The sequence below is a fragment of the Harpia harpyja genome, chromosome 16, assembly GCF_026419915.1.
Source record: "Harpia harpyja isolate bHarHar1 chromosome 16, bHarHar1 primary haplotype, whole genome shotgun sequence".
In the NCBI taxonomy this organism is placed as follows: domain Eukaryota; kingdom Metazoa; phylum Chordata; class Aves; order Accipitriformes; family Accipitridae; genus Harpia; species Harpia harpyja.
In genome coordinates, this window is record NC_068955.1 from 31,747,982 (window position 1) to 31,767,614 (window position 19,633).

General features: G+C 55.5%; 2 protein-coding genes across 3 annotated transcripts in view; both read left to right on the forward strand.

Annotated features, from left to right (window-relative positions):
- The first annotated feature begins 554 nt into the window (after nt 1-554).
- RHOD (ras homolog family member D) lies at nt 555-2,492 on the forward strand. Its single transcript, XM_052811229.1, is given in 6 exon segments — nt 555-590; nt 592-690; nt 1,362-1,449; nt 1,743-1,852; nt 2,011-2,149; nt 2,257-2,492. Coding segments are annotated over 6 exon segments (636 nt in total). The 3' UTR covers nt 2,421-2,492.
- Nucleotides 2,493-4,330: 1,838 nt separating this feature from the next.
- Nucleotides 4,331-19,633, forward strand: part of KDM2A (lysine demethylase 2A) — a 52,583-nt gene continuing 37,280 nt past the window's right edge. Inside the window, exons 1-3 of one of the 2 annotated variants that reach the window (XM_052810893.1) lie at nt 4,331-4,434; nt 4,902-4,929; nt 6,491-6,595. In XM_052810893.1, coding sequence (XP_052666853.1) covers nt 4,415-4,434; nt 4,902-4,929; nt 6,491-6,595 — 153 coding nt within the window. In that variant the 5' untranslated portion in view covers nt 4,331-4,414. Of the gene's footprint in view, nt 4,435-4,901; nt 4,930-6,387; nt 6,596-19,633 lie in introns of those variants that run through there. The other variant, XM_052810892.1, reaches the window with a different exon arrangement.

Here is a 19,633-nt window from a genome sequence, read left to right on the forward strand (position 1 = left end):
ACGAGGATGGGAGCGCGCAGGAGGGAGCTGCGGGCGTGCAAGGGGGGAGCTGTGCAAGCACGCGCGCGCACGTTACGTGCACGTGTGCAAGAGAACCTGCATGGACGCCTGCAAGGAAGAAGCGGGCGTGCGAGCAGGGGTTGCGCGTGCAAAGGAGCTGCACGTGTGGGATGGAGTCGTACGTGTGCGTGCGACGGGGAGCTGCGCCCGTGCGCGGGCAGGCGTGAGAGTTGCACACGCGGGCGGGAGGCAGAGGCGAGCACCCGCATCGCGGAAAAGTCCGGGACACGCGCGGGGAGCAGCCCTGCCACGCGTGCAAGGCGTCGTGTGCGTGCAAGCGCGCCCATAGGCGTGCGGGCGCCCTGCCCGCCTGCCAGCGGTTCCCCCGGCCGTCACCAGTGGCCCCAGCCCCGAGCGACGCCGCGGGCGGACCCGGTGGGTGGGTGGGTGGATGGGGGCCGCACCCTGGACCGGGCGGGTGCCTCCTGCCACCCCGTCCCCGTCCCCGTCCCCGCCGAGGCCAGGCAGGTTTCGTGGCCACACCGGCCGCCCCCATGCAGCAGGAGCGTGGCGGGGGGCAAAGCCCGTCACCCCCCCCCCGAGACCGAGGTGAAGGCTGTCGTCGTGGGGGACGGGGGCTGCGGGAAGACGTCTTTGCTGGTGGCCTTCGCCAGGGGGGACTTCCCCAAGGTACCGGTCTCCCTGTCCGCTGGGATCTCAGCCACGGTGGGATTTGGTCCAGGGGTGGGGTCCCCGTTCCCCCGAGCGGGTCCCCACGCAGACGTGCCGTGGCCAGGGGAGTCCCCCCCGGGAGCGGCGGCAGGGGCGAAGGGCGGCGGAGGGGGGGGACGAGGCGGGCACGGCGGCGGCAGCGGGGCCGTTTGCAGCAGGACGTGGGGCTGGGGGGGGCTGGGGAAGGGGGTGGCACAGTTTGGGGCTGATGGGGGTCCAGGGCGGTGCTCCCCCCACTCCTCGGCAGGTGGACGGGCACCTCTGCCTCGCCTGGGGGGGGTCACAGGATGGGGAGCGGGGTCTGTCCCACGGCAAGGGCACGGAGGGGACCTGGGGGGGGGGGAGCGGGGGTGGCCCACAGAGACCCCAGAACTTCTCTCCCGGGTCCCACCGGGGCATCCCACCCGCCTCAGGCTCAGTGCTGCCTTGGGCTGAGGGGGGGCCACAGTCCCAGGGCTGTGGGGGACAAGGAGGCACCACCATCCTCTGCCCCCCCATTTCCCTCTCCCGACCCTGGCTACCTCCCCGTGCCCTGTCCTGCGCACACACCCCCGTGGGCGTCCCCCCACCCGCCGCCCACGGGCAGGTGGGACCTGTCCTCACCCCGTCCCCCCCCCGTCCCCTGCCAGGTCTACGTCCCCACTGTGTTCGAGAAGTACACAGCCTCCCTCCAGGTTGGCGGCAAGCCCGTGAAGATCCACCTCTGGGACACCGCAGGTGGGACAGGAGGGGAGGGGGAAGGCAGTCGTGCCCCCCCCCCCCCCCAGCCTGTGGGTTTGGGGGGTGTCCCACACCCGTGGGTCATACCTTAGAGGGGTGTCCCCATGCATTGACCATGGGAGATGGAGGGGGGGGGGTTAACCCACGGCCGGCCGGCCACCGGTCCCCAAGGATGTCACCCTCAGCAGTGCTGCCTTTCTGTCCCCAGAGCCCCAGGGTGCCCCCAGTGTAGGGGGGGAGCCAGCCCAGTAGGGAACTGGTGCGTAATGGTCTGCTTCTCCGCCTGGCAGGACAGGAAGACTATGACAGGCTTCGCCCACTGTCCTACTCGGGCGCCAACGTTGTCCTCATCTGCTTTGACGTCACCGACCCCAACAGCTACGAAAACATCCTAACGAAGGTAACGCAGCCCCCGCGGGGGGGGGGGGACACGCTCCCACCCCACGCGTCCTCCCCGTGGGACGTAGCGTGGAGCTGGGACCGCTGCCTGTCCCGTGTCCCCATCCCCTGGGTGACACGTGTGTCTCCTTCCCCCCCCCCCCCCCCCACCTCCACCAGTGGTACCCAGAGGTGAACCACTTCTGCAAGGGCGTCCCAGTGCTGCTGGTGGGCTGCAAAACCGACCTGCGGCAGGACCGGGCTGTGCTGCGCAAGCTGCAGGAGAAACGCTTGGAACACATCACCTACCAGCAGGCAAGTGCCAACCCCCCCGGACAGGTCGGGGATGTCACCCCAGCACAGGGCGGTGGGGGAGCTGGGGGTCTCCCAGAGTGGGGGTCTGACCCCAGGGCTCCCCGCAGGGAGAGGCCATGGCCCGGCAGGTCCACGCCGTGTCCTACTTGGAGTGCTCGGCCAGGTACCAGGAGAACGTCGGGGACATCTTCGCGGAGGCCTGCAGTGCCGCCATCAGTGCCGCCCGCCGAAACCAGCGCAGGAGGCGACCCAGGAGGGGCTGTGTGCTCTGCTGAGCCCCCCCCACCCCTGGCATAGCCCCCTGGGACCTGCTGCTGTCCCCCCCGCCCCGGGCTCAGGACAGCGCCTCGGTTCCCAGCCACCGCCGCACCTCCGCTGCCACCGCTGCCACGCTCCTGGCCCCCCCCAAACCAGCCCTGTGGGGCTGGCACTGCCAGTCGCTGTGGGGTGCCAGCAGAAAAGCACCCCCCCCCGGGCACAAAGATACTGTCCCACTGGGGAACCCAGCGTCCGAGCGTCCTCTGCACCGAGCTGCGCAGGCGGATGGGGTCTGGGAGCAGAGAACTGATTTTTTTTTTTTTTTGGGGGGGGGGTGTCCCCTTCCTGCTGGCAGGCCAGCGAGGGAGGGGTGACACGGGGTGATTTCGGTGCAGTTCTGCCATTAAAGCTCAACACTCGTCAGCGTGGCACAGTCCCTGTGAGCAGGAGCAGCCCCGGCACGGCGTCGGGGAGACGGGGTCCTGCCATGGACCCGCTGCGGCCGGGCGGCCTCTGGGAACGAGCCCCCTCCTGCTTTTTGGCTGGGGCACGCGTATGCATGTATATAGGTGTGTATGCATGTGTGCTGCGTGTGTATGCGTGTGCTGCATATGTGGGGGGGGTGCTGCATGTACATAGGCATGGATGTGTGTGTGCTGCACGTATATAGGTGTACGCGTGTGCTGCATGTATGTAGGGGTGTATGGGGGTGTGCTGCGTGTGTATAGGTGTATGCTGTGTGTTTATAGGTGTGTGTGTGTGCTGCATGTATATAGGTGTGTATGCGTGTGCTGCGTGTGTATAGGTGTGTATGCATGTATGCTGTGTGTATATAGGTGTGTATGCATGCGTGCTGCGTGTGTATGCTGTGTGTTTATAGGTGTGTATGTGTGTGTGCTGCATGTATATGGGGTGTATGAGGGTGCGCTCTGTGTATATAGCGGGTGTGAGTGTGCGCTGTGTGTATATAGGTGTGTATGTGTGTGTGCTGTGTGTATATAGGTGTGTATAGGGGTGTGCTGTGTGTGTATAGGTGCATATGCGTGTGCTGCATGTATATAGGTGTATATGCGTGTGCTGCATGTATATAGGTGTGTATGTGTGTGCTGCACGTGTATAGGTGTGTATGTGGGTGTGTTGCATGTATATAGATGTGTATGGGGGTGTGCTGTGTGTGTATAGGGGGGTGCTGCATGTATATAGGTGTGTATGCATGTGCTGTGTGTATATAGGGGGGTGTGTGTGCTGCGTGTGTATAGGTGTGTATATGCGTGTGCTGCACGTATATAGGTATGTGTGTGTGCTGCATGTATAGAGGTGCATATGGGGGTGTGCTGCGTGTGTATAGGCGTGCGTATGTACGTACGTACGGGTTGTGCACATGCCCCTCTCTCTGTGTTGACATGTCTGCAGGTACCTACATGCACACACGTGTACCTGCGTGGGCGTGGGTGCGCGCACGCACAGGTGCGCGTCCAGCCGTCGGGAGATTCACGCACACGCGTGTCCCCGTGCCTACGCCTCTCGATGCCCACACGCGTGACGGCAGCCGTGTGCCGGGCTGCGGGTGGGGGTGAAGCCCGGGCGGACACAGGTGCCCACGGGAGTGCGTGGGGAGCGAACGACCCCGGCCCTGCCCGCACCCACACCGTGACTCGCCCCCACGGAGCATGCGCGGGGTGGGCGGAGGGGAGGAGGTGGGACCCACGGGGGCGGGGCCAACGGAGGGGGGGCGGGGCCAGTGCCCAAGCCGCGCGTGCGCGCTCGCTCCCGCTCCGGCGGGGCGGGGCGAGTGAGGTGCGTGCGCGCGCCCGCGCGGTGCCCCGGCGCCGAAGCGGGTCGGGGGCGGGAGGGGAGGGGAAGGAGGCGGGGTGAGGGGGGGGGGAAGCCGGCGCATGCGCGCAGAGGGCGGCGGGGGAGGCGGCGGGGGGGGGTCAGGGGAGGTTGCGGGCGGCGCAGGCGCAGTGCGGCGGCCGAGTCAGTGTGTATGTGAGACTCTGACGGGTTCAAAATGGCGGCGGCGGCTCCTGTGTGAGGAGGGGAACCGCGTCCCGGCCGGGGGGCGGCGGGTCGGCGGCGGTCGCGGTCGGCGGCGGGGCACGGCGCAGCGGGTGGCGGCTGGGCGGCGAAGCCGGCGGCGGTCCGGCACCCGGCGGCGGGGGGGGTGCGGCGGGGCGCGGTGGCGGCGGCGGCGGCGGCGGCGGGGGGGACGCGGCGCCGGGCGGACGCGGCGCCGGGCCGGGGAGCGGGGCCCGCGGGAGCGGGCAGCGGCCCGGGGCGGCCGGCGGGGCTGTCAGCGCCCGCTCGCCGCGGCGGCCGCGCCGGGGACGGCGGGGCGCGGGGGGGGGGGGGGGGGGGGAGGCGGCGGCGACGGGGCCGGGGGGGCGCGGGGCGGCGCGGCCGGCGGGCCGGGCCCGGGCCCGGGCCCGGGGCGCGATCGCTGCCTGACCCGGGGGTTCCTCCTCCGTCTCTTCTGTTTCTCCCCGTCTCGGCGGTAGAAGAGGACAAAGGCGCAGGAGAGACCTGGTGAGCCACTCGCTGGGGGCGGGGGGGGGGGGTCGGCGCCGGCCCGCCGCCCCCGGTCGACCCCTAAGTTTCCGCAAGTCCCCGGAGAGGGGCCGGGCGGCGGGCACCGGCCGCCGCCCCCGCTGGGTCGCACCGCGGGCGACGGGGCCGCTGCCCCGGCCGGGAGGGAGCGGGTGGGTCTCCCCTTCCTGGCGGCCCCCGGGAGGCCGGGCTGGGAAGTTGGTGGGCAGGGGGCGGCGGGAGGGTGGGGGGGCTCCCGGGGCCGGAGGGTGCCGGCTGACAGCTCCCGGGGGACTGACGTCCTGAGCGCCGTCCCAGGGCTTCCCCCTCCGCCGCTTTGTTTGGCCGGACCGGGGCTGCCTCCCTCCTGACCCGGGGCCGGGGCGGCGGGGGGGGGGGGGCGGGAGAGAAGGCGAGAGCCGTGGCGGCGGAGCCGGCCCGGGACGGGCCTCCCCCCACCGGGGTGGGATGGGGCCGGGGGCTGGCGGAGCCGCGCCGGGCTGGGGGTTTGCCCCGCGTTGTGACAGCGGGATGTTGCGAGCGGGCTGGCTTGGCTGGTGTGTTGCACTTCGGTTGTCCGGGTGTTTATAAACAAGAGTTTAGTAAGTGTAGGGAAACTGCTTAGGCTGCCTTAGCCGAGCTGGGAAGCCCGGTCCTGAGCGGTACGGGCGGCAGGGACGGGGGAGATGCTAGCGGGACTTGGAACGCTCTGCTGTCAAACCGTGCTCGGAGGGTCGGGGAAGAGCAGGATGAAACAAGCTCTCTCCACGCTATGGTAGCGGTTCTGTAACACTACACGGGGTGGCAGATTCCTTCCCCGAAGGTCTGGCTTAGGCATAGTCATGGGGATTAAGAGCTGCAATATACCTAGGCTTTGGTTTCTTTCTGTTCCTTTAAAAAAAAAAAAAAAAGTTTAGGTGCCATCTGACGCCTTGGGAGGTTTTCCCATGTTATTGCGTGGTGTCACAAGGTGGCAGATTTTTGAGATCTGAGCATGTAGGTCTCATCAGAGAGGAGTTAGTCCCCTACCTGCAGCCATGCTCAAGCGCTGTATGTAGGAGAGATCCCATATGCCTTCCCTGTTCATGGAAGATGTTCTGTACCTGTGTAGCTTCTCCTGAGTGCCACAGTACAGGATATCCAGAGGACGGCAATCGTGTTGTTCGGAGGAGTTGGTTCTCTAATGCATAATCTTGTACTCTGGGGAAACCAGACTGCTCCCTGACTGCCGTCAAGCGTTTGACAGCAGCTTGCCTGTTTCGTATCCCAGTGTGGGCCAACTGAGCTGCCATTTGTGCTGGTAGTAGTGCAGAGTGGAGGCCTTTTCCTGATCCGAGACCTGCAGCTCATGTTGTGTTACAGAACAGCTGGTAAAGTCATTTACCCTAAGTCATGCCTAAAGTTAGAATGGGAGCGTTTAAAGTTGAGGTGGGCTCATCCACTGTGTTCACTTAGCCCTGCACAGTGGTGTGGAATCAGCCTCAAAATGAGCAAACAAATGAGGGATGTAGGCATCTCATGTCCATTTGCCCCGCTTCACTATTTCCCTCTGACTTCAAAGGAGGAAGAGGAGGAAGACAGCAGTCCTGGAGTGTCCTTCTCGCTCTCTTCAGAAGAGTCGGAGATGGAGCCTGAGGAAGAAAGGATCCGTTACAGCCAAAGACTGGTCAGTATTGGCCCTAAACAACCCTATTCTGTTCTTGGTTCTGTTGCAACTGAAGAAAGAAAAGGCTTTTACTGGCAACAGGTTTAAACAACCAAAAAAGTGTTGTGGTGGATCGCTGCAGCCTGCCCAGAGGTATTATCTCAGCTGGCAGAGGGTTAGATGGCTTTGTGGGTCCTGTTTGTGTCACAGAGTCTGCCCTAATGGAGGGTACTTGGTTACTGAACTCTGGAAGAGGGGAGGGTTGGAGGCTAAGACTGGGTAAGATGCTTTGCGAAGCCGCTGGGTAGAAGTATGAAATGAGTGGTGGTGTAGTTTCTGGCACAGCAGGTTTTTTTCCATGCGTTTGTAACAAGCAGAGAAGCTGAAATAGTGTGTGTTACCATTACGTTGGCCTGGCCTTGATTTGAGCGTGCTGCGAAATCTGAGAAAACCAGCTTCAACTTCAAGCTCAAATTTACTTGTGCCTGTGCACATGTGCACGTGTCTTCTCCTGGTGTTTCCTTTCGGAGGGAGCTGTTCCAAAAGTCAGGTCCTAGTTAGCTCCTGTCAGGAGCTCTGGCTTGTCTGATGTTTGCACTGCTGTTCAGGGGACTGTGTGAAGCTGCTGGTGTCTGTGAGTTGGGCCGTAACTGTGAGCAGTTTAGGAGCAGCTGCTCTGAGAGTCTGAGGTGATGTTCCCAGAGATCCTGGGGAAGGAGGGAAGCTGCTGTGTCTCCTGCAGGCCAGTTTCAGGTTGTTCTGAGGCAGTTGTAAACCCCCTGGGAAGGGCAAGTGTCAGTTCTGTGATAGCTGAAGCTGTGACAGAGTTCATCTCTGAGTCACAACAGTACATGTACCCTCACCTTCAAGGTGCTGTCTGTAAAGGTAAATCCTTATCCTTTAATACTCTGAAATCATTTGGTGTGAGGCAGTGTGGTACTTGGCATTAAGCTTTGCCCTCGAGACCAAGCAGTTCTTGTTCCTATGTTGCTGCTGGGTGCCTGGCCATCGAAAGGGTGCTGGAGAGTTGTAGCCAGCACACGCCTTGTAGGTGGCCTAGGGACAAAAATCCTCTAGTGATGGCAGAAACGGTTATTCCAGCACAGGCCCCTGTTGAGAGGAGGATTCTGCATAGGCTGTGGTTTGTCCAAACACCTGGTTTACTGAAGGTGTGTTCCTCTTCTGGTGCTGCTTGGTGTCTATTGCACGTTTACTTTTTGCGGAGAGGATTGTCATGCTAGATGATTCGGTGACAGGCATCTATACTTTTATAGCCAGCTGCCTTAGCCCACTTGGGGAACCTGAAGTGACTCTGATTTAAAGTGGTTTTTAATCTCTCTCTCTTTTTTGAGAGGGCACTTACAAAAAAACCCAAAACAAACTGTAATACATCTGTCGGCCCATCAAGATTGCTTGTTTTTTCCCCAAGTGCTTTGGTGGATGCTCTCATTTGGCAATGCTGCCAAAAGCAGCTGTCCCACCTCCTCCCTCATCCTGATGCGCTTGTTCCCACAACTGTGCGGCACGCAGCTTGAGGTGCTGGTTTGACTGGGGAGTGACTATTTCTATAGCCAGCAGTCAGGGTGGCAGGATAGCTTCTCTTGGAGGCAATGTCAGCTTCAGATTTTGGTGAAACTACGATCTTAGCTACATTTTGACCAGAAGTAACCCAAAATGGCTGGATAAAGACATGGCAGATGAAGGGGACTAGCAGCCAGAAACTTACCGGTTTTAAAATGCTCATAATCTCGCAAGTAAAAATCGTCAGGAAGAGTTGCTGTCCTAGTGTAGGTGGCCTGGACTCCAGCAGAATGTGCTAAGCTGGATAAATGGCTGCACACTGATGAGCTACATGCTTAAGGGGTTTGGGAAGGCACATGGGCAGCAAGCAGAAGATGAGGCTCACCTAGGCTTCTGTGGCCACATGTGCATGTTGTCTCTGCTGGCCTGCAGCCGAGAGGAGGAGGCATGACCCCTGTGCAGTAGGTGAGGCTTAGTTCATGCCTCCTGTTTTGCTTTTCCTGGGAACTTCCAGCTCGTTACGCTCTCTTGCTGTTTCAGTGATGCTCCTTTGTTGAAGGACCTTTAAAAGATGATTTTTTTTTTTTTGAGGTGCATGCTTTGAGATGTGGGGAGCTGTTCTCTTAGCTAGTGTTTCTGGCCCTTGCAGAACAAGGTATCATGGATGAATTATCCAGGGAAAAAAAAAAAAGTGCTGAATATGACTTATCTGAATATCCTACTCCTCCATATGCCTTGGTCTTGGGAGTTGTTTTTAATATCCCTACATCAAAAGTTCTAGGTAGGGAAACAGGTAGTTGGTAGTACAGTATGTTTCTGCTGCTGTAAGCTGTGTTTCTCGTGTGTGACTGGGGATCAATGTGGCTGTGATAGCAAAAGAATAAATATATTATAAAATAAAAATAATAATACAAGTGGGATAGTAGTCCTACCAGCCAAACAACCTTGGCCAGGGTAGTTTATAGTGGTGAAGGAGCTGAATTTATTGCATGGGCAAGTAGCGTGGTTTGATGGTACCAGTGGCCTGAGATGGCAAAAGCAGCTTGCTATCTGGTGTGTCAGGGTAATTACACCATCTTTTGACTGACTGGTTTCCATCAGGATGTAGAGTAAGTCTTGAGTGTTTTGTGTTATTTCATTTAGTGAGCAATACTGTTGCCTTCCTTTGGTTCAACAAAAATCTGATCTTTGTATGTTTTCGGAATGGATTTGCCAGTATTGGTGAAAGATCTGGGTTTTGAGGAGAAATTCGTCTGTGCTTCAGATGTAGTCGCACTCCTACAAGAATTCTCTGCCCGTTCACACATCCCTGTGTAGAGTAATGACACTTACATTAGGTGGGTTGCACTGCTCTTAACTGTGCTTGCTTCCTAGTTCAGGCTCTACATCCGTGACTCCCAAGATTATAAAGGCCTGGGTGAGTTGGTCTGGACGCAGGGGTATCATTAGGAGGATGTCTTGCACCCGTCTGAAACAAACTGTGGAAAAAGAAAGAACCTCTTAAACTTGTGTCCCAGCAAGGTCTGGGAGGCTGACACAGGTAGGGGAAGGCAGCCTGTGGAAGATGCTGCGTGAGCGGGGAGAGTGTGCACAACAGCGAGTTAAGGGATCTCCGTGTTCCTCCCACAGAGATTCAGCTGGGCCTCCCTGCACCGTGAGCAGCGGAGGATGGAACTTGTCAGGCACTACAGAGTAGTTTTCCACTAGGTCTGCATATAGGTTTCTGCTCCTCAGCTCTGTAACGAGGCAGTACTTCGGGGATTGGTTTGAGGTCCCAGCTTTATAAGCTGTAGATGCATGTTTTGCAGGCCCTTAATCGAGGAGCTAAAATGCTCTATTGTATCCTGCGCCCTGAGTGACAGTCCAGCCCTGGCACTGACAATGCGGTGGTCCTTCTCTGAGACTTGGAAGTCTTCTGCTGACTGTCACTGGGTGGTCGCACCCAGCCAATGTCACGCCAAGCTGTTCAGCTCCCCACAAGGAGGTCAAGGGCATGCTGGCACCTGGAGCCTGAACTTCTCAAAGGCAGGAGCAGCAACATGAGCAGCTCTGGCTATGGACTAACAGCTCTGGAGAAAAAGAAGTTCAGTTGGTCTGGTGCTGTGATGCTCAGATACTCTGCCAGGTTCAGGCTGTCCAGCAGTTTCCTCACAGAGTACATTGTCTGCCTTGTACTGCCTCAGCGCTCACCAGGATCTCCATGAGGTGATCTGAGACAGGAGAAACTGTTGCATGTATGCAACTTAATTTTTTTGGTAAGGTTAGATCTGTGTTAGGTCATCGAGCGCAAGGAGGGGCAGCAGGGAAGGAATCTCCTGGTGGTGCTCGGGAAGCTGTTCAGCAAACTGGCCAGTATGTCTCTGGAAACTGCTGCCGGAGGGGCTGTTTGACCCAATGCTCTCTAAAAGATGTGCTTGGCGTGCTCGAGGCGAGGCGCGCCTGCCTCGCTGTCGCAGCACTGAGTGCCTGCATGGTGCTCCACTGAGGAGGGGTTTCTCTCTTACTCCAGTCTTCACTGCACACAAAGCCACTTTACCTGTTCAGATCTCTGGAGCTGCTGAAGGGCTCCTCAGCGGGATGCAGGGCTGGTGTCTGCCTGTCCTTCTGCAGGGGAGTCATTCAGTATTCCTGGGTGCTGGAAGTGTGAGGAAATCTCGCCTTCTGCCTGCTCCGGGGCTAATTTTGCCAGGCCTTTACTGTGAGCTAAGACTAGCAAGACTCCGTGAATTAGGAGTTGATTAGCACATCACCGAAGTGATGCCATACACTTTCTGTGACAACACTCAGGGTGAGGAATGAAGGGCAGCAGCTTGGATCACTTCAGAAGGGCTTGGAGGAGCATAGCGGGCGAGTGCCATTACCCTAAGGACAAATCCTGCCTGTCCTGGTCTCTCTGCCACTGTCAAGTCAGCAATCTATATCTCAGGGTGTGGTTCCAAGTTAGGATTGCCAGTGTGGCAGAGCTGGTTTAAGAAGTTTTCTCCCTCCCTCTGTTAGTGCCTCAGGAGATGATGCCCCTGAGCTGAATACTGCTTCAGGGAATTGTGGATCATGCCCTTAGATGAAAGTTGGCAAGGGGGTAGGGGAGGCATCTAATCAAAATTGTCTGTGCTGGGCTAGTGAGCTCGCTGTCCCACCAGCAAACCTGATGAGACTGAAGAGGTGGCAGTCTGAGATGGGGAGACAGGGTGGGGTAGCAACCTCTTAAACTGGCTCTGCTGCTGGAGAGAGCCTGCGGTGGAGCCGCACCCCGCCTCGAGGTGGTGGGTGCTCTTTGGGGCTCCTGCTGAAGGTATTGCGGTGCCTGGGCCCCGAGTGACCATCCCTGGCTGGGTGCAGTAGCATCCTTCGTTTAATTTTTGGAGATTGTTGTGACACCCATGAAGGGAAACGGGCCTGTGGAGGAGGAGTCCCACCCGCTGTTAAGTGCTGTGGGAGCTCAAGCATATGGGAGATGAGGGGGGAGCCAAAGAGTGAAATGCTGTCTCTCCCACTGCTTGGGGCAGTCTGTGTCCTGCCTTAGTACTGCCCTGCCCTGCCCTCTGGTCAGATCCTCAAGTGAAATTTGAGAGGAGGCCTCTGCCTGTCCCTACCAGCCAAAAACTGAGGCCTCTCCTGTAAACAGCAGTTAGCAAACCTGTCCTTACACGTTGGTGTCCACACTATCCCCTGGGCGAGAGTACACATGAGCTTTACAGTATGTGGAGTCATCAGCTGAGGGATGAAGCTTGGGGAGCGTGGAGGAAAAGGTTTCTCTTGCAGCCATGTGTACTGTGGTGTGGAGTGGCACAAGCACGCTCAGGTGCACACTGCCCGTGCTTGAGGGATGGCAAGGCTGGCTCTGACAGGTGCCCAGAGTCACATTCGCTCTAATCTTGTGGTTTCCAAGTTGTTCGTATCAGTGGTACCAAATCCTTTCTGCAGGATGGGGTGATGTCAAATGCAGGACACAACCCACGGGGCCAGGAAGGCCCATGCATGTTAGCATTCACGTGACACTCGTGACAAAGTTCCAGCCCTTTTCCTCACGCCACCAAGGGGATAGATGGCCTCAAAGCTGTGAGAGGGAGGTTTGCTTATGTCTGGTTAGATAGCAAAGAGGAGGACACAGCTGCCTGCCTTCCCTGTGTTGGTCAAGCAGCTGCTGTTGCTCTATCTTGAATGGCTCACACTATCCCAACAGCGGGATGCAAGGAGCAGTGTCTTAACCATCAGGTTCAGCCTGACTTCTTGTTTGTGCTCCTTGTAATGCTGCTCACTACCAGGTAATGACCCCTTGCAGTTGCTGGTGTTTGTCATCCTCAGATCTTGGTGTGCTTGACAGAGGCCAGTCCTGCTGGATACTGGCTTTCCCAGAGCTGGTCCTGTTGTCCTGGGACTTGTACGTGTGAGCTGGGGTGAGCCTACCAGCATAGTTCCTGCGGGTAGTGAAGCATGGCACTAGCCACGTGCGCTTGGGTGAGAATCTGGGTGGTTGTACATCACCCCCCGTTTGAAATTTGACACGGGCAATCTCTTACCCTGTCAAGCAATGCTCCCTCCTGTTGCCTGAAAGGGCTCAGAGTTTGTCTGCTATGTGCCCTATGTGAAACCCTGTCTGGCCAAATGTCGCTGGTCTGCTGGACACACCTTGATTTCCTAGTCTAGACAGGACCTGTGCGAGTAGGGTAATTAATCTCTCCCACATGCCTCTGCCTCAAACTGAAGACACTACAAATGAGTCATTCCAAATGACCCAGGTGTAATAATTGAGCTCTAAATAATTTAGGGACTGTTCAGATTTGATCTGGGCAGCTCTTTGGTGGAAGCTAGCAGCAACTGAAGGCTATCCTTGGAAAGCTTTAGAAATCCCTGTGAGCAGTTAGATCCTGAAGGATGCAAGAGTGTGCTGGTCCCTGGGAGAATCCTTCCCTCAAACCAACTGGATGATGTTCAGTGTCAGCAGAGAGGAATGCAGGAGGTAAATATCTCTGCTGGTTTCTTACTGTCCTGAGCCTGAGTGTGTCCTGGAAGCTGCAGTCAGTGAGCAGCTAGACAGCACAGGAGCACTTGAAGTTACTTGTAAATTACCAAACAATATTTGCAAGTTGCATCTATGTCTCCTGTTAATAAGCGGGAGTAGGTTTTCACAGGGTTATCCCAGCTGGAGGTGACACTAACAGGTTAGGAGAGCAGGCCCCATGCCCCCAGTACCTTTTTATTGTTGTCTTATTTTGTCAGGACCCACCCAGACAGGGGTGTACAGGTCACTGGCTGGGTTTGGGGGAGAAATGGCACATGTCGGGGAAGTGGTGGTGTGCTCAAGAAGGTGGAGAAACAAAGTGGTACACTAACAGTCCTCTGAAAATGTATGAGGGAAAGCAATTACTTGTCTCAGAGTGAGATGTCTGGGGTGTTGCCGATTCCAGAGGAGGAAACGATGGGTGAGCTCTGAGCAGGTAGCCTGAGCTCTGGAAAGCTCAATTTGCTGCCAGAGTTGACTTATTAGTTCACAGACTTCTTTACACAATGCCTGACCTGCTTTTGGTTGGGTTGAAGAGGTTAAAGGCAAGTGGAGAAGGTAGAAGGTGAAGAGAAACATGGCATACTACGCTGAATCACTGTGTGTTGTGCAGCTGTGGCAGTGGACTGTGGATCCGCAGCATGATCCTGTGGCAGGAGCTGGTTAGGGGCGTCTGCTGCACCGAAGCATGTACCTGTGTGCTCAGAGAACAGAAATCGTCATAGCTGAGCAGATCTGCCTTACTGGATGTCTTGTCCGTAATTGGTCCTGGTAGAGAGGGAGATGAGAGCAGCAAAGGATCTTGTTTGGTTGCTTTGGGAAAAGCAAAAGAGCCAAGTGGAAGAGCAAACCCCACAATAGGATGACAGGGCCTGTAATTAGATATCAAAGATAATAAGCTGTCAAAAGCTCTAGGAGGCAAAAGGGTGGGGATCGTGTATCTCAGAAGTGGAAGTGTTGTCTCCAGTCAGCTTGGAGAACCTGACATCTCAGTTAGGTTTGATGTTCTTGGGGTGAGGGTCAGACAGACAAATCCGTGCAGAGCCCTCCCCCCTGGGAGGGAGTGAGGAGCACTGGATAGACATATGCCCCCATTTGGAAAAGCTTCAGTTTCAGCTGAAGCTAAGAAGATATCTGTGGCTGCACTTGTACAAATGCAGCATCAAAAAGCCTGTCAATAAAGTCTGAAACCAGCATCACAGCTATCTTCTGTCTTGGATGGTGTCAAGCTAGTTGAGCTGCAGACCAAACCCTTTGCTGTACAAGTGCTTGTGCTGGTCCAGGCTCAGTTCCTTTTCTGGAGGGCTTAGGGTAGGGTGTCAGCCTCCTGGGGACTGTAGGGGACTTTGGTGTTCTTACCTTTCCACAGTGGTCTGAACTCCCTGTGCAGCCCACCTTCAGGTACCTGCAGATCTCCTTCAGCAAGGATGCTAATGACTTCTGATTTTTGAGGGCCAAGGAGCAGTGAGAGCGTGTTCCTACTGCTCCCTCTCTAACTCACTACCTCTCAGGTCCTGTCAGTGCTGCCAAGTAGGAGTGCTAGGAGCAAGTGCTCTGCCACCTCTGTGTTGTATCTTGGGCAGTTAGGAAATGCTCTGTGCTGTGTGTCCCCCACCCAGCTGGAGGTTGCCTGCATGCTAACGGTTGGACCAGACTGGCTAATTGTCACTTGTCCTTGCTTATCTGATGGGGAAATGACAGGCTCCAGGATGGCATAATGAGAATGAGCGTGAGGTGCTGTAGGTCACTGATGCTAGAAGAGCTCTGCTCATACTGCGTGGAGCTTAATCTGGAGAGACCAGAGGGGATGTGATGAACTCGAAGTTTTCTGTTTGCTGATCCTCCCTGTTTACCTCTTTTCCCAGCTCCTAGGAACCAGGTGAGGAAGATACATAGCTGTCCGCAGGTGTTGCTTGCTGGCACTTGAGATGGTTCAGATAAACCTGGTGACAAAGTGTAGCCTGTGAATCCATGACGGGGGAGAGGAGAGGGATCTGTTTGACAGGGTTACTCTCTGTTCTGTTTCTGTGCATCCATCCTTGTGCATCTCTGTTGCTGTAGAAACAGTACCGGTAGTAAACAGCATAAGCTGGCTGTCCAGGGGCTGTGAATCCCTGTGGAAGTTCCAGGAACTTGAACCGGAGGAGGTTTGGGGCTGGGATCTGGCCAAGGTTGCAGAGTGGTAAGAAGAGATAGGTGGGTTTATGCCTGTGCAGTAGTCTGATGGGGCGGTGCGCTCTCTGTAGCGCTTCCACCCAGGTCGGGTGCCTGGAAGGGTGCAAATCTGGGTGGCATCCTTGCTGCCAGAAGAGCTGAGGTGTGGTTCACGGCGCTGCATGTGATGTGCTTGTGTGTGTGGGTGAGCTGGTGTGGCCTGGGGAGGGGACTGGCAATTTTTACTGCTGTCAACTGGAGCAGGTCATATTGATAGTGAGGTGGTGAGTGGAGCGGTAAACTTTCGTCCCTACGGTACATTAAACACTGGCTGCTTTTTGTCTTTCCCTGGATCTTACATGTTTTAGCTGTCACGCTGTACACTAACAAGAGTTTTAATAAAGCCACCCCACACACACCCCACACCCTTTTTTTTGTCAAGGAAGAGGCTCCAGGGTGTGACCGTCATCTGTGGTTTTTTGTTAGCACTGGTCCTCTGGGTTGGGAACTGACTGCAGAATCAGGCTGTCATGTGTTAGCCAGTCCTGACAGAGTTTGGGAGAAGAGGTTGCTTGATAAAAGGCATGGGGGAAGGATCGGGACGTTGCTTGATAGAACTCTTATCTAGAGAAGCAGATCCCAACCAGTGAGGTGCATTCTCACTACAAGTGAGATATGTAGAGGGGATGGTCCTTTTTGATACTGCCTCTTACCTTGCCTAATTTTCCATGAGGCAGCAGTGAAAGCCTGCAGGGTGAGAGAGAAGAGAGGCGATGCTGCAGAACTTGGAGAGACAGCAAAGTGAATGCTCAAGGAACAATCAGAAGACGTAAGAGCAGAAAAGCCTGTGTTTAAAAAAAGAAAAAAAAAAAAGAGGCTGGCCTGTGCTATTCAGTCCAAGAGTGCCCTGCTTCCCCCTTACTGTCCCATGTACCAGTGGCTCCTGAGGGAGCTGTAATCTTGGGATTGAGCTGAGGCAGCTGGAAGTGGAAAGGAGAGGGCTGGCAACATATGCTGCTTTAGGGTTAGACTGCCTCAGTGTCTCTAATTCACTGTGAATAAATATTTCCATGTGTCACTGAACTCCTGAGCCCCTTTGCCCCGTTTGGAGTAAGGAAGGGGCAAGTACTGGGCTTCCTGTGGAGCAGAGGGGGAGGGAGTGTGTGCAGTGATGGTGTAGTAATCCAGAATATGGAGGAAATACCCTTCCTACTAGATGGTTTCATGCACTGTCCATGTTCTTCCCAATGGCCCTGGGTTTTTTTCCTTCATAAGCATCCTAGGCCCTCAGGCAATTAAGGCAGCCCATTGCTATTCTCTTTAAAGGCCAGTGTCAGCTTAGCAGGAATTGCAGTTCAAACCCCAAAGCTTCCTGTGCTTTTGCTCTCTAAGTATTCCTGTGGTCCGGCCTTGTTCAGTTTGTGTGATGGGACAGAATTGGCAACAGGTTTCTGCAGAGCTGGGTTGGGACACTAGGAAATTTGGAGGGTGAGCTCTTCCCCACTGAAAAATCCAAGCTAGTCCACTGAACTCCCACCATGCTGTGGAGGTGCTCTGCCTGTCCCAGCAAGGAGTGAAGTTGCGTGGCACTGATCTACTAATGCTAGATCAGCTGCACCTCTGTCTCTGAATGCACATGGCTCCGTCTGTCCCTTGTGCTGGCTCTGCTGGGTCTCTGCCCAGTGGTCTGTGTGGGCTTAGCAGCCTGGAGGTAAACAGTCTACTCTTTTCCCAGTGGGGAAAATGGGTTAAGTGTGTGTAATTTTCAAGCCTGCCTTTTTGGAGAAGTTTGGTCTACTTTGTTCCATTTTGGGATGTTCTGTTGCCTTGCTATACAAAGCAAAAGGAGTAGCAGAGCTGGTAAGGCTCATCTACTTGACTGCATAGCACATATGCTGGGGACACCCTGGCAGGGAAAGGGCTCTACACAGCAGGTTTTTTTCCTTGGATTTCTTCTGGTTTGGAAGGGGTGGGACATAATTAAAAGGGTTTGGACAATTTAATGGTCCTTCATGAACTTCCTCAAGCTGTCATAGAATCCAGGCAGGGTTTGTCCAGGTACTGGGGTGCTACGGCTGGTGGTGGGTATGGGCAGTCTGAGGGTTAGTAGTGCCATAAAAGCTAGTTGAGACAGTGGCTGCATGTGGAATATGCTGCAGGTGACTGGAGTGAGAAGCCATATCCTTTCCTAGGAACAGTGTTTCCATATTGGGACTGTTGCCAGACTTGCCCATCTGTGATCTGATCTAACACATTCTTCTGTCTCGTGGTTTTGCTGCTGTGGCTGGTCAGTGTGTGGTTTAGCAGCAGTTGCTGGAGTTTTCCTTGTCCTGTTGGTGCTGTCTCCCCACCTGCCTCTTTCAGCCTTGCTCCAATTCCCCAGTTATTCCTTGTGTACATCCAATTTCGTAACCCAAAAGTGCAAACCAAAGCGTTCTTCGTGCTCATTCTGAAACGCTGCCAGCCCTGCTCGTGATAGGAATCCCTCCTGGAGCTGTGAAGCCTGGAAGGGCTCCAGTTCTGCATAGATCCTGTTCACTCCTCAGCCTGGTGCTTTGAGTCTTTTTGTCCAGGAATATGCAACCTGGGATACACTAGGTCTGCTCTGCAGGTTTTGAGAGAGACAGGAGATGATAAGGGGCATTAAACCTGGGTTAAGCCTGCTGGGTTAGTTCTTGGGTTCCTTTTGTGAAACCAGGCAGCAAAAGACTTAGTTTAGTATGGCCATCTTGTCCAGATAGTCATCATTGGTGGACAGGGCATGCAGAGCTGCTAAAATTAGCCATCTGCTAGCTTGTCCTAGTGTCGGGCTGGCCTCCAGGCTAGCACTGAGACAGATATGGCCACTGACAGGTTGTCCTGGGGCTCCCCCCTCGCTTGGGGAATTATGGCCTTCTCTTCAGATCCTACTAGCCTCCTTCTACCTGGGGGAGCAGAGAGCCCAGGACCACTTTATTGATTGTCTCTGGGGCACTGGCAGTTAAAAGCAAATGGCTCTGCAGAGCCAAAATATTAACAGAATTACATGGGCCCATCTCTGTAGGACCCTTTGTACCCCAAGGGTGTCAGGAGGCGATGTGGTTCAGTTACTGCTTCCTGTACTTGGGAAGAAGAGGAGCTGAGGAGAAAGAGGCACAGAGGATGGAAGCCTGCTGCCTCTCTGCTGGCAGAGAAACACAAGTAACGTGCTTGTATGGATCAGAGCTTGGAGCCTAGACCAGGAGCTGAAGTGGGAGGTGCAGGCTTGGAGGAGAGCAATATAGAAAGGAAAAGCTCTTGTGCTTAAGAGAAGCAGTAACCTGGCAGACTGCTGATTGGATGTCATAGTCTTTGTGCCTTGGTTCTTCACACTGTATCTGAATATACATGCAAGGGAGCATCTTCCCTGTATAGTCAGTTCTGGCATTGGCACCTGCTGTGCTCTCGGTCTGTCTGATGGCTGCCTTGCTGCTTCCATGCTTGTCCATCCTCCTGCCAGGGGTTGCCTTTGCCTTGTGCCTTCCCAGAGAAACAGGACCCTTTCCCACTGATAGAACGGATCTCACGTGACCTTTGGGGGGTGGCTGTTAATTGCTGGCGGATCTCAGCACAGTGTCTTGGAGACTGAATTCTGGACACTGCTCTTTGCCACCGGTACTCGCTCAAGATTAAAACACCCGTCAACAAGTTTGGATGTTGAAGGTCTAGACTTATCTAGACAAGAGCCATAGTAGTTTGCTGTAAAAGTATGTGAGAAGTTAAATTTGTAAACTGAGGAGAGTTGAGCTTGTGGGTTTATTACTGATTTGGATTCATTTCAGCAAAGTAAATCTACAAAGGCATGGTTGGCTAGGAGGCACCTGGTGAGGAAGCTCAGCGGTGAATGAGAGAGATCCACTGTTAAGTCATGCTGTTCTATACGTACACTGGGAGCCAGGTAGAAGTTATAATACCTGCAGCGAGGGGAGTTTGGAAGGAGGGGGTTCAGAAACAGGAGTGAAACTTGACTGCATTCTTCATGTCAACATCTTTCCTCTAAAGGAATAAGGGAGAGTTGCAGGAGGCTTCAAACCAGAGGCTGCTTCCAGAGGCTGCTCTGGAAACACAGCAGATAAAAGGGAGGAGAGACAGTGAGAGGAAAAGTGTGGGGTGCTCTGGTCTCCTGAAGTGGAAGGAGCTGTGGCGTAGTAAGAGGAGGCTTCCTGGGGACTGGGAGATGGAGATGTTGGGAGATCAGGGAGGGGATGGCAGCAGACAGGACAGGAAGTGACTAAAATACTGTGGTGTTTGTTGGTTTCACTCTGTAAATATGTGAGGCTCTTTCAGCGAAAGGACGGCTTGTTCTTTTTTTCAAATGTGACCTTGTACTTGTTCTTCTCTCAAAAAAAAAAAAAACACCACAG